Here is a 12,994-nt window from a genome sequence, read left to right as displayed (position 1 = left end):
TTAGGTCATAGCCGAACCTTTTCTTGAAATAATGACTTTTCAAGTTGCAAAATGTAAGCATTAAACTCTGCATTTTTGTTTCTAGACTGATCCAGATCTTCTTCAAGTTTTGCTCGTGCTTCTTGCGTTCTTTGATTAAGCTTCTGGATTTGAACATTCTTGTTTCTGCATCTTTGCATCCAATTGCTAGCCATTTCTTGCTCTACCTCAAGTTTGGTGTTGAAATTCTTTCTTTCCAGCTCCCATTTTTCTTTTTCAATATTGGAGTCTTCAATCTTTTGGCCCCTGACTTCAAGTTCAGCAATCAGCTGGTTCATTTCAGATTCAAATCCCTTGAACATGATATTTTTCTCACCTTGAAATTTATCAATGTCATTCTTCATCTCTTCTAAATCTTTGGCTCGATCCCTTTCTCTTTGCATTTCATTCATGATCTCGTGGTGTTCAGCTTTGTGTTTTATAATTCGCTCTCTTCTGTCAACCTCAAAATCTTCCATTTTTTGCTTTCCTTTCTCAAGGCTTTTGAGTAGACGGCTATTCTTTCCTTTCAGATCTTCAACTCGACTTTTCTCGATGTTCAATTCTCTGGTCATTTGCACTGTTGATTGGCTTGGTCCTGATGTTTTCCGGGATTTATATAACTCCTGGTAATTTTTCTTTAATGCTCTAAATTCACCATCAAATTTTTCTTTGTTTTCTCTCAACATTGCACATTGTGATGAATGAAAGTCAATGTCAACACCCAACATAGCTTTATCTCGTCTCATTTGCTCTAATTCTCTCGACCAGCCTTCTCTTTCTGCTTCAAACTCAGCTCTCAGGATTTCAATCTCTGATGGAACCACCTTAATGCGATCTTCCATAGAGATATCCTCATTTTGATCTGGTAGAGGAATATTTTCATTTTTCTTGATAGATCTCCATTCCTCATAATCAGGAGTTAGCATTTCTTTTGCTGCTTTAGCTCGGATACAAAAAGTTGTTTTCCAAGCTGTAACGGCTTCCATGATATTTCTTTTATAATTTTTACTGTGGAATGCGAACTCAGATGAATGTAATCCAGCAGTGACAGGTACAAATTAACGACCTTCATACTGTCTTATGACCAAAAGTGGTGCATATCCAATTCCTCCCCACAATCCGAGCAGCATTATCCAGTTGTAATCACCACATTTGTAAAAGAATTCTCTTTGGATTTTCCACGGGGCTCGCCAAACAATGTCATTGCTTTGCAGATTTCGAAAGGCATTAATCCACATATCTTTCTTAATTTCTTTCGGCCATTCTTGCTCTAGAAATTCTTTTAATGGTGAGTAATCCGTATTAAAGCGCCGGTATGAAACTTTTTCTGTCCTCCAGAAATGGCTACGGATCCAAACATATAACAATTGGGTACACCCTGAGAATCGTCCACCTCCTAGCTTTCTACAAGCATTTAATGATCTGAAAGTCTCTGCTAGAATTGCAGAAGCATGATTAATCTTTTTTGGTAGCTGCTCAAACAAATCTACTACTGCAGCTTCAACATATCCCAATACTTTTGGGAAGATGATCATGCCATAAATACCCAGAGCAAATAGATCGAATCGTACTTTAGTGTCTGGATGACTCTGAATAAGTTCTTTAATGTTAGTCCAAGCAATGCCTTCGCTTTCGCCTTTTTGTTTTGTACGGGATGCCACCCATTCTTCTCGTACCCCGGCAATCTTTGCTAATTTAACTCGAAAGGGTTGAGTTTTAATTGACTTTGAATAAATTCGATTCTCCAAAACCCCTTCTATATGTAGCAGAGTTGTGTATTCTTCAATAGTAGGGACCAAGTCCTCCTTATTGAGAGTGAAGCAATTGTATCCGGGATTCCAGAATTGAATTAGGGCTCGAAGTAAGTCATCATCAACTTCAACATAGAGCAAATATGGGATGTCTCCGTAAGTCTGATAAAACTGCAACTTTTTGTTTGAGTCCCAACTTTCCCAAAGGCTTCGCAAATCTTGCATATCATTTCTTTTTAGCGAAACTGGAGCATAACTGGCCAAATCAGATACATAATCATCTTGCAGACTGTCTCCTCCTTGTCTTTGTAAGTCCTCAGCCCACTGTCTTACTTCTGAGTTTAGAATTATTTGATTTGAGCACTTTTTATCCATGGATGAAGGCTTTCCAATGAGACAATTAACACGAGGATCAATGCCTTTTATCATGTATGATGCTATGCAAACAGAAGAAATAAAGAACACACAAAAAGAAATGAATTAGTTTACATAATAAAATCTACCTAAATATCTTTATTTAAACATGTTTTTTCATAATTTAAATAATTTAAATTTACATGTAATTTAATCAGTAAGAAAATAAATAAATAAATTAAAAGGAAAGTTAGAATTCATTTCTCCTGTGTGTACACCTATTTTGGACAAAATTTCGGCATGGCTTCAGATCGGAAGAGTTTCTAGGGTTTATTATATGCAAGGTTTCAGATCTAAGAATAAAAGTACCCGAATTGTCCTTGTTAGTGCCCCCTTGGGTTGCTAACCCTCAATCCTAGTCCATCACAGACTAAAGTGGATCGAGTTCAATTCGAGGGGATACATTTCTCTATGCCTGACACGGAGAATAAATTCTCACGAAGACATAGAGCATATGAACCCCGAAAGTTACTTGCTAGGTCTAACACGGAGAATAAATTCTCACGAAGACGTCGCTTTCACTCCCACTTAAAAGGGACAAACTCAATTATCGAGCTTTATGTTATGCAATGCAAGTGTTGTGTGTGAGGAGAAATGTTCAAACCTCTGACAGAAAAAATAAATAATGAAATAAAATACTTGCAAATAAAATGAAATATTAATAAGAAAATATATAAATACTATGAAAATAATAAGTATATAAAAAATTTGAAAAGAAAGAATTATAAATCAAATATATGAATTTTTAATTTATAATTAATAGAGACAATTTATAATTGATTTTAAAAGTTTGACCGTCATCCCCAGCGGAGTCGCCAAGCTGTCGTAACCGGTTTTCGTCCGGGCACGAAATATTTACTTGACTGGAAAATTGATGTGAATAAATGGTTTTGAAAATAATTTGGGAGTCGCTATCGGCCTTTTGGGTCAGGTAGGTCGAATACCTAAAAATTATTTTTAACAGAGTTTTTAAGAAAACATCAGTTAAAAGATGAACTGATCTGCGTTTATAACCAAAAATTCTTTCTTTTTAATAATAAAAAGGGATTCGTGGTCGATTACGTTTAGGGAAGGATTAGCACCCCTACAACGCCCAAAATTGGTACTTTTTAATTATAAATTGTCTCTATTATTAGAAATTTAAAAATTCAAAATATATTTAATTTATAATCTTATTATTTCGAAAAAAAATATTAATTTATATATTTATAAATAAAATATTTATTTATTTAAAAATATATCAGAAAAGGACTTCTAGGTACCTTAAGACAGCTCTTTTCTTCGATTTATATTAAAAATATTTTTTATAATATTTAATTTTAAAATATCAGAATAGGACATCCAGTTGTATTAAGACTGCCCTTTTCTTTGATATTGAAAAATAAGTAAATAAATATTAAAATAATTTATAAAAAAAATATTAAATATTATTTATTATATATATTTATATGACTATATAATAAAAAAATATTCAAATATATTAACAAGTAAAATTAAAACAATAAAAATACAATTATATATTTAAAAGCAGTAAAATAAATGAAAATATTTAAAATTAGTGAATAAATTATAATAAAATTAAAATTAAATACTTAATCTTAATTAATTATTTAAAATTATAGGGATTAATCATGCTATTTTCCTTATTTATTAATTTAGTGACTAAAATAAACTTATATAAAATTCGAATATCAGATTAAAATAAATTAAAAATATATACTCAGGATTAAAATATTAATTATTAAAATTAACAAACTAAATACGTAATTTTCCTAAAATATTTATATAAACAGATTAGTGATTAAAATATAAGATAAACAAAATTAAAAGATCAAATTAAAACATTTAAGATTTGATTTTAGTGACTAAAATGGAATATTACAAAATTAAGATGGCTACGGAAAGGGTTTAGCCAAAAGGAAATTACGGACATACCCCTTCCCTAAATGACGTCGTTTGGGAAGGGGTATATATCCCCCAAACGGCTGGCCCGAAGGGCCAACATCTTCATTTCTTTCCTTTCTCTTCTCTCTTTAACTGAGAGAGAAAAAGAATTCTCTCGCCTCTCTCTGGCTTCCCTCACCGGAGGGAAGCCGGTCACCGGGCGGCAGCCGTCTGCCGCCGTGATTCTCACCGCCGGCCACCGCATCTGGTGGCCGGAAAAATTTATTTTTACACCACTATGTAGATCCGACCGTCCTAATGACGGTTCCAGTGTTCCTTTCTTTTAAAAAGCTCCCAATCGGAGCAAATCTAAGAAAGTACCTTCGATATTCGAAGGTTTTGGTGACGTTTGAAGAGGTCCGGTGGTCGTGGCTTCCTCGATAAGCTTCTCTCCTTCCTTTTCTTTTGTTTTTGGTTGCTGGTTGTTGTGAGTTGGTCTCTATTTTTGTATCTTTGCTCTCGGTTTTGTCTCTCTGGGGTCTGTTGGGTTTCTTTTCTTTGCAGATTGGGTGATGGCTTTATAGCCATCACCGGTGTGGCCATCGGACCGGGTAAAAGAGTGGAGTCCGGTGAGTCACCGGACTCCCAGTGGTGACTCACCGTTGGGGCGACATGTGTGCGGCTGGAGTGGCGCTTCTGGAAGCTTCCGACGAGACGTGGCAGCGGTGGAGATGGTGGGAGTAGCTGCGGCGGCCGCGTGGCCCTAGGGTATCATACCCTAGGGTTTGCATCTGGAGGAGTGTGGGCCGTTGGATCTCTCAGATCCAACGGCTGAGATGATGAGGCGGCTAGGGTTAGATCAAACCCTAATCTGTTAGTGTTTAGTTGGGCCATTTGTAATTGGGCCAGATAATATGGGCCTGTTTGTAATTATTTTTTTTAATAATAATAATATATATAATAATTATAATAATAATAATTATAATAATAATTATAATAATAATAAAATGGGTAAAAAAAATTTAGTATCTTCAATATGCAATACCAAAACAATTATAAGAACAGAACATAAAAATGAAAAATAAATTTATCCATTTACCTACATCGGTTGTGCTGCTTCCCAAGTCCATCGAACCATTGGAGGAACGAAGTGCCATGTAGCTCTTCACCCCATCATTTGTGGCAAGAGAAAATAAACGGGAACGTGGAATAGGCTACTGCTGAATTTCGGAAGTGAGAAATTACAAATGAATAAGAAGGAAAAAAAGAACAATAAGTGAAGCTTTATGATACCGTTGTTATCCGGATAGGCTTTAGGGACTGACTGGTCACAGGTCCCAATATCAACCGTTTCATCCTGCTAGTAAAAAAGGATTGACTAATAGGTTAAAAGAAATCAGTTTGTTCAAGTATCTGAACAACAGAAACTGAACAGTGAAAATATAAGTGCAGATAAAGCATAGCTAAATTTCCATTTCAAACAACAGAAATGGACTTGAATCACAAAAAGCAACAAAAAGAATGAAAGTATTAAGAGAAAAAAAAGTTAAAAATCAGAAACACAGCCGCAAAAAACAGTAGAAAAAATTAAAAGTTAAAATCAGAATCCTACTCCAACAACATATTTCAAACTGCAGCAAACATCAGAAAATAGTAGCAAGAGTGAAATCAGAATCCTATTCCAATTTTAACGATGAAAAAAAGTGAGTCAAGTTCCCTATGAGGTTTTATGAAGCAAAGTTTGGATTCTTCTTAGGAAATGGGTTTTTATTTCAAGGAAGCAGAATCAGTGCTGAATGGCGTTCTTAGGAAATGGGTTTTTATGAAGCAAGAGTCTTGAGAGTATAAGAGAGAAGAAACTAAAAGAGTACCTAAATTTTGAGCTTTGAGGAGTGACTGGTGGTGTGATGGTGGTCACTGGAGGTGCGACGATGGTAACCGGCGTTTCGATGATGGTGATTGGCGCGCTGAATTGGAGAAGATGCTGTACTAGATAATGGACGAAGAAGAAGTTTTAAAGAAGAGCTTCAAAAGATTTTAGGGATCGGGCAAGAGAAAGGCTGGATATATATTCATCATTTGGCGGTTTTTTCACAAAAAACACCACTAATGTACGCGTTTATTGCGGCGTTTGTATAACAAATGACACTATTTACACGTCTATTGTGGCGTGTGTATGAAAAACACCACTATTGTACAAGTATATCGCAGCGTTCTATTAAAAATGACACCAAAGTATGCGTTTATAGAAGCGTTTGTTGCGACTTTTTCACAAAAATGCCACTGTAATCGTGACGTTTTTTAAATAAACGCCACTAGAGTACGCATTTGTAGCAGCGTTTTCTTAAAAACGCCACTATATATATCTGGCTATCGCGTTTTTTTACATAAACGCTGTTAAAGTACGCGGTTGTAGCGGCATTTTCCCAAAAACGCCACTATATATTAGGATATCGAGGTGTTTGTCTAAAAGCGTCGCTATATGTAAAATATTTACGGCATTTTCTCAAAAAACGTCGCTAAAACCACCGCTACATGTTTTGCTTTAATGGTCTTGGTAAATTCTCGCCCTATAAAATCATGAAACTAAAGAAAAAACAATCATAATTAAGATGGTCTGGTCGCCAAACTGTGTTTTATACATGGATGAGTTCCACTAAAAATTTATTTCTTATCTGATTCTAATTTTTGAATAAAAATCAATTTTAACACCAAAAAGAGGAAAACAAGTTTCTTTAACTATTTGTAGAAATCAAAGAATTTTTTTCTATTAATCTAAGTTGATTATAATGTAGTTTATGTTTAAATATTTTCAATCATTTGACAATGAACGCCCTACTGCAACCGCTGGTGTTTGAATCCGTGACTGCTAAGAAGAACAACAATTCTTTTAACCACTGATGTAAGTTGGTTTGTGCTAGAAATCAAAGAATCTTAATATAATTATATTAATATAATTAATATGATGTCTTGCAAAAATTCATCTTGGAACAAAGTCGCATGCTAGAACGAAACTTAGTAAAGTTTTGCAAACAGAATCTTGACTAGAAATAAAATAATCAGCTTCCTAGTAAGTAACCTTAATTGGGAAGTTGAATTTAAAATTAATATGGTGGCAAGTCTCAGTCTTAATCTTAAATTTCATATATTTTTATTTGCAATGTTTACGATAACACGGTCCAAAGCTATTTTTTATTTTAATTTTCGGCCAAAAGATGTCAGAAAATTTGAAAATTTTAATTTTAATTAAATTTATGTTTCAGTGGAAGATGCTTACAAGAAAAGAAGAAAATTCTTCGAAAGTGGTATGGTGAGGCCGTGACAAAATGCACGAAACGCACGATAGTGCTTTAATTCTTTTTGGGCAAAGTTTCCATACAGTCATTAAACTATATAATCATTTTTACTTTTAAATATTTTTAAAAATATTTCGAATTAAATAATTTTTAATTATTAAATTATTATCATTCGACTCACTAAATGTTAACATTTGATAGAAATAACGAGGTAATAATTAAATAATTTTTTATAATTATATTTTTGATTCTATTATTTATACATTCTATTAATTTAGTTCTAATATTAATTTATATCAAAAAATTTAATCAACCAATCAAATAGTCACCACGTGTCAATGTCTTATTAATTTTATTAAATTTTTTTTTAATTAATTTCATAAATTTTCCATTAATCGAGTTAATAAATTATTAACATGTTATGTGATTAGATATGAATTTCTATATATATGTTTTATGTGTTACATGATTTTTTTTATTAATTTAAGATAAGTACAAGATAATATTTGTTCAAAGATATCTCTCAACTATTGGACATTGAACTCTCACATCCTTGACATTCCTGGTGCTCGAACCCGATACCTCAAGGAACAACAACAATTCATTTATCATTGCGGTCTCTCGGTTTGTGCTTTATGTATTACATGATCATTTGAAAGTATCTAATACTTTATAATAAAATGTCAACTTTAAATTTGATATATTTTAAACAATAATTTAATTAACACTCATTTAATAAAAACAATAAAAGAACAATTTGTACTAATATAAATTATAATAAAAAGGAAAAACTATCAACCAACTTATCAAACATTTTTAGAAAAAAAGGGAAACCATAACAATAAAAACTGAAATGAGTTACAAACAAATATCAAACATCAAACCCTCAAATTGATCATCTCTTACAAATCAATTAATATAAATCGTTATTTTAGTTCTAATCTTCCAAATAAAGTACCATATTAATGTTAGAATATGAAGCTGAGTAGTTGTAATTAACTATAATTAGTTAGTTGGTAGTTGATTAGTTAGTATTTGGTTTGTTAATTCAGCAACAGTAAGGTTGTATTTTGGGGCATAAAACCCACTGATGTCATGGGCTGGGAACCCAAGTATTGTTATATTCACGGATCAATACTCCTCTCTACCGCTTTTCCTCAACAAAACCCTAAGGGGTGTTTGGTTCAAGGACCACATTCCCATGTTTGGTTGGCCGAGAATCTCATTCCCGGTAATTTTTTATTACCAATAGTAGATTTTTTTGGGTATATTACCGAGAATGTCATTACCTCCCTTCCCTTAGGTATTGTAACATTACCGGCGTTTTGGACTAAAATGCCCTTAAATTTTTATTTTTTTTTCAAAAATATCCTTCTTCTATCATTGAATAATAAAAATTATATGAAGGTTAAATTACAAATTTATCCTTAAATTATTTTAGATTTACAAAAAAATTCTATAATTAAAATTTTATATGAAGTTCAGGGATTAAAAAAAATTACCCTTTCATTAAACCTTTTTTATATTTTTTATTTTGTAAAAATATTTTATATAAATATTATGAATTTAATTTTTTAAAGAAAATATATAAATATTTTACAATTTGTAATATTATACAAATATATAATAAGGACAATTTGGTTAAATATACATTCCAATAATCTTTTATTCTTTTAACCAAACACGGTAATCTTACATTCCTGCTAAACCAACCAAACACAAAATACAACATTCCCAGTAATCCTATTCCCTGATAATCTTTTATTCCCACTAGTAATCTTACATTCTGTGAACCAAACGCACCCAAAAGATTTGGACTTTGAACAAAGAACCGATCAAATATCATAATCGATTTTGATTTCTCAATCTTTTAACCCTGAATTGAACATATAAATATATAGTATATAGAAAGCAAAGAATATAAGTATTGAAGACATTAAATTTCGACTGTGGATATTATTTATATAATATATATTTCTTATTATATTATATTACATAATATACATATTCATTTATTTATTTATTTATAATACAGGCCCGATGTTATAAGCCCAGAAGCACGCCAAGCCTGGTACAATAAATTAGGGTTGTTTCAAACCCTAGCCAAGTTTCCAGTAGCGCCGCAAGCCTCGAAGAATCCACACGCTCCACGCCTCCCTCAGTCGCCGTTTTCATGCAATGATCCCACCATTCTCGGCATCCAACCGGCGTGCATGTATGGGACACCAACAACCAACGTAGTAGAGTTCGATTAGGACTCAAAATTAGGCTAAAAATAGGTTTTTTTCAGTATAAATAAACTTGTAATCAAACACAATGGAGAGGTTTTTTACACAGAGAGATTACTACGAGACAAACACACACGAGTTCACCATAGCGAACACAAAGAAAGTTCAATCACTTGTAGAGATTTTCGAAAAAGAAATAAAAGAGGTATATTTGTTTTTTTACCTTGCTTTCGGTTCATTCTTTGTCTTGCATGTGTGTCGTTCATACTCCTTCTTTGTTGGTTCGAAGCAAGAAGCCAATGACAGATAAGGTGGGGATTTTTCGAACCTTCGTTCGTAGATCTACTCTCCTCGAGGCTTGATCTAACAAAACTATGGATATTTTTGGAACAAGTATACGAAGGGCTTTCAAGAAAACAAAAACTTTTTATATTTTATCGCCGGCGAGCGACGATCGGCGCTGGCAACGGCGGCCAGAATCTGGGACGAGCGGCGCCGTTCATGTGTTCTTCAAGAACACAAGAACATTGGAGAGAAAAAGGAGAGGGGAGATGGTGCTTCGGTGAGAAAAGAAGAGAGAAATGAAAATTAAAATGTGTTTTTAACTTTTATACTAAGCCCATACACGACCCTAAAACCCGTATGTTGACCCATTTTTACACCCTTGACCCGTACATTTCTGAACCAGGGAGGGTTAATCGCATATTTGGTCCTCATAGATTTAAAAAGCCTTGATTTGGTCCATTTAACCCAAAATATTTCCGAATTTCTCTTAAATTGGCCCAAAGTTTCGCCTTTCTTCCAAATTAACCCCTATTTTTTTGTTACATATACATATTGTAATATTTCATTTATATACCTATTATTAATATATATATATATTAATTATTTTTTTCATTTACGTACTATAGCTTATAATATATATATATATATATATATATATATATATATATATATATATATATATATATATATATATATATTTCTATTTGTTCTATTTATTTTATTATTTTTGGTTTTTTATTACTATTATAATATCTTATAATTTTATATATATATTTTCTTTTTTTCGGTTTTTATTACAATTATATTATATTTTTTTATTTTCTTTTTACTCTTGTCTTTATTATCATTTATATTATTATATATTATTATTATTACTATTATTATTATTATTGTATATATCTAACATAACCTTTGAAATATCATTACCTAGGTCCCCTTTGTCCTCATCTATGCAAATTTTCTTCTCTACTTTCGATGAGGGGAGAGTTGTTTAAATATTATTATTATATATATTATTTTATTTTATTAATACTTGATGTGGGTTTTTTTTTCCTTTTTAAACATTGTTATGTATATATTATTTATTTACTATTATTCTTTCTTTATCTTATGTATTTTATTTATTCATTACTCTTCTCTTTATTTTGTTTTATTTTTTTTATTTTCGTTTATTTATTCATGGTTATTTGTTTATTCATTTATTCATTTATTTATTCTTTTTTTTACTCTATTTTCTTTATATCGTTTTCTTTTCTTCATTTTCTCTTTATTTTATTCTATTTTATCTGTTTTCTTTACCTTTTTTTCTCTAACACATTCTCGACTTTTAAAGGGTACACTTTTCAAATCAATCGGAGGTAAGTAATTTGGATCACAGTTTTACCTTTCAATTTAAACTTTCAATTTTCTTAATTAAAGACAACTAGAAATTACGTAGTATCGAAAGGGCAGTTCAAGGGTGCTAACCCTTCTTTGACTGTAACCGACTCCCAAATCCGACATATCACTGGAAAGATCCAAATCAAGTAAGAAATCATGTATCCAGTCAACCTATTTATTTTTAAATAAATGATCGGTGACGACTCCAATCCACATTTTTCAAGTCGAATCCCAATTCCGGGACTCAACAGAAAAACGGTTCAGACAAGTATCATAATAAAATATGAAATTGTAATTCATATCCACCTATTAAGTTTCTCATGCATTTATTCTAATAAAATGGAGCAGATTGACTGGGATCTCATCTCAGTAATGAACTACGGTGACATTAAACTCAAGAATGACATTGGTGGCGTTTATCAAGTAAGGGTTGATTATTGCAAACCCTCTCGCCATTCTGAATTCTCCTGTTCCTCCGACCACCGACATCTCACGTTCCGTCATGGTGAGCTGATTCCTCGAAAACATGCTTAAAGAGCTGCCGTTAAACTCACCCCCAGTAAACCCGAAATCGAAGTACGTCACTGCGACCGTTGAATTTACGCCGGCAATGACGGCGAGTCCCTGAGCATTTCCAATAACCTCCGAGCTAGGCTCAGGGCCTGTCCGGAGAGGATCATCGACGGCAGATAAGGTGCGGGACGGCACTGTCGAGTTGTTTGTTGTGATGTTAGCTTGGGCTATCACGACCGCCGTAGGGTTCTGACCGTCGAGGGATTCGTGCAAAAAGAAGTGGAGATCAGTGACCTTCTCCGCCTTGGGATCATATGGTCGGCTCTTCGAGTTGTATTGGCTCTGCACGGCTACCAGGGAGAGGCAGACAATGAGAAACCAAGTTGATACCGACGTTCGTTTCATTTTCTCTGATATGATAATTGCTAGGGTGGAATTGTAGATGAAAGCTTTACACGTTTATATAATTTATTGCCCAGAACATATTTTACTTGGTGTTGATTTTTCCCTTGTAATATTCAAATCGAAAGCAATCTTGATCACGCTAGACAAACATTGTCAAATTTGCTGTCCGAAACAATGGAATTCACCAAGTACGTTTAAAATTGTGCCAACTCTTTTTCAAATCTGATTTTTGTTGCTCACGTCCTTTTTACACCAACAATAAATGTGCTACAACATTTTTTACTAATTAACAAAAAGAATAATACAAACAACTCATTTATTTTAAACAACTCATTTTTTACACGTCCTTTTTGTGTGATTTCCCTTGTAACAGTTGCATACCCATTTTCTTTATAAAAAATTATCAACACTTAATATATTATATCAAGACTTAAAAATCTGCACTCTTTTTTTTTACTTTTTTGTACTTTTTTTTTAAAAAAATTGTGCTCAAATGACGTGAGTAGGAAGCTAATATCAAGCTTCAACCTTCTATTCTATATTTTTAAATTAAAAAAATTATTGATTAAAATAATATATATCATTTTTATATTTTACAACCATTCATTTTACCTATTTTAGTCTTTCACTCTTAAACTAAAGCTTCTGTTTTGTTTTTTTAGTTCAAACCCACACAGGCCCCAGCTCCAGCTGCTACTCAACTGTCAGTCCCTTGTTTGAGTCTTGATATATAACGCTGCATATTTATCCAATGCATAATCCATTCACTTCAGAATGAAATGTGTCGATTTAATTAATCGGTCACTATTACCCAAAT

General features: G+C 32.6%; 1 protein-coding gene across 1 annotated transcript; it reads right to left on the bottom strand.

The window, feature by feature from the left end:
• Positions 1 to 11,536: 11,536 nt before the first annotated feature.
• Positions 11,537 to 12,191, bottom strand: LOC120203378 (dirigent protein 4-like). Its single transcript, XM_039203684.1, has one exon. It carries the CDS (start codon positions 12,175 to 12,177, stop codon positions 11,626 to 11,628), a length of 552 nt encoding a protein of 183 aa, XP_039059615.1. The 5' UTR covers positions 12,178 to 12,191; the 3' UTR covers positions 11,537 to 11,625.
• Between the last annotated feature and the right edge of the window lie 803 nt (positions 12,192 to 12,994).

This window comes from Hibiscus syriacus, unplaced genomic scaffold (genome assembly GCF_006381635.1).
Source record: "Hibiscus syriacus cultivar Baekdansim isolate YM2019G1 unplaced genomic scaffold, ASM638163v2 tig00009942_pilon, whole genome shotgun sequence".
NCBI classification, from domain to species: Eukaryota; Viridiplantae; Streptophyta; class Magnoliopsida; order Malvales; family Malvaceae; genus Hibiscus; species Hibiscus syriacus.
The sequence above is the reverse complement of the archived record's forward strand: the minus strand, read 5'-3'. Positions and strand labels throughout refer to the sequence as shown.

Coding starts and splice junctions, on each gene's coding strand:
- LOC120203378 (XM_039203684.1), bottom strand. CDS start 12,177: ATGAAACGAACGTCGGTATCAACTTGGTTTCTCATTGTCTGCCTCTCC.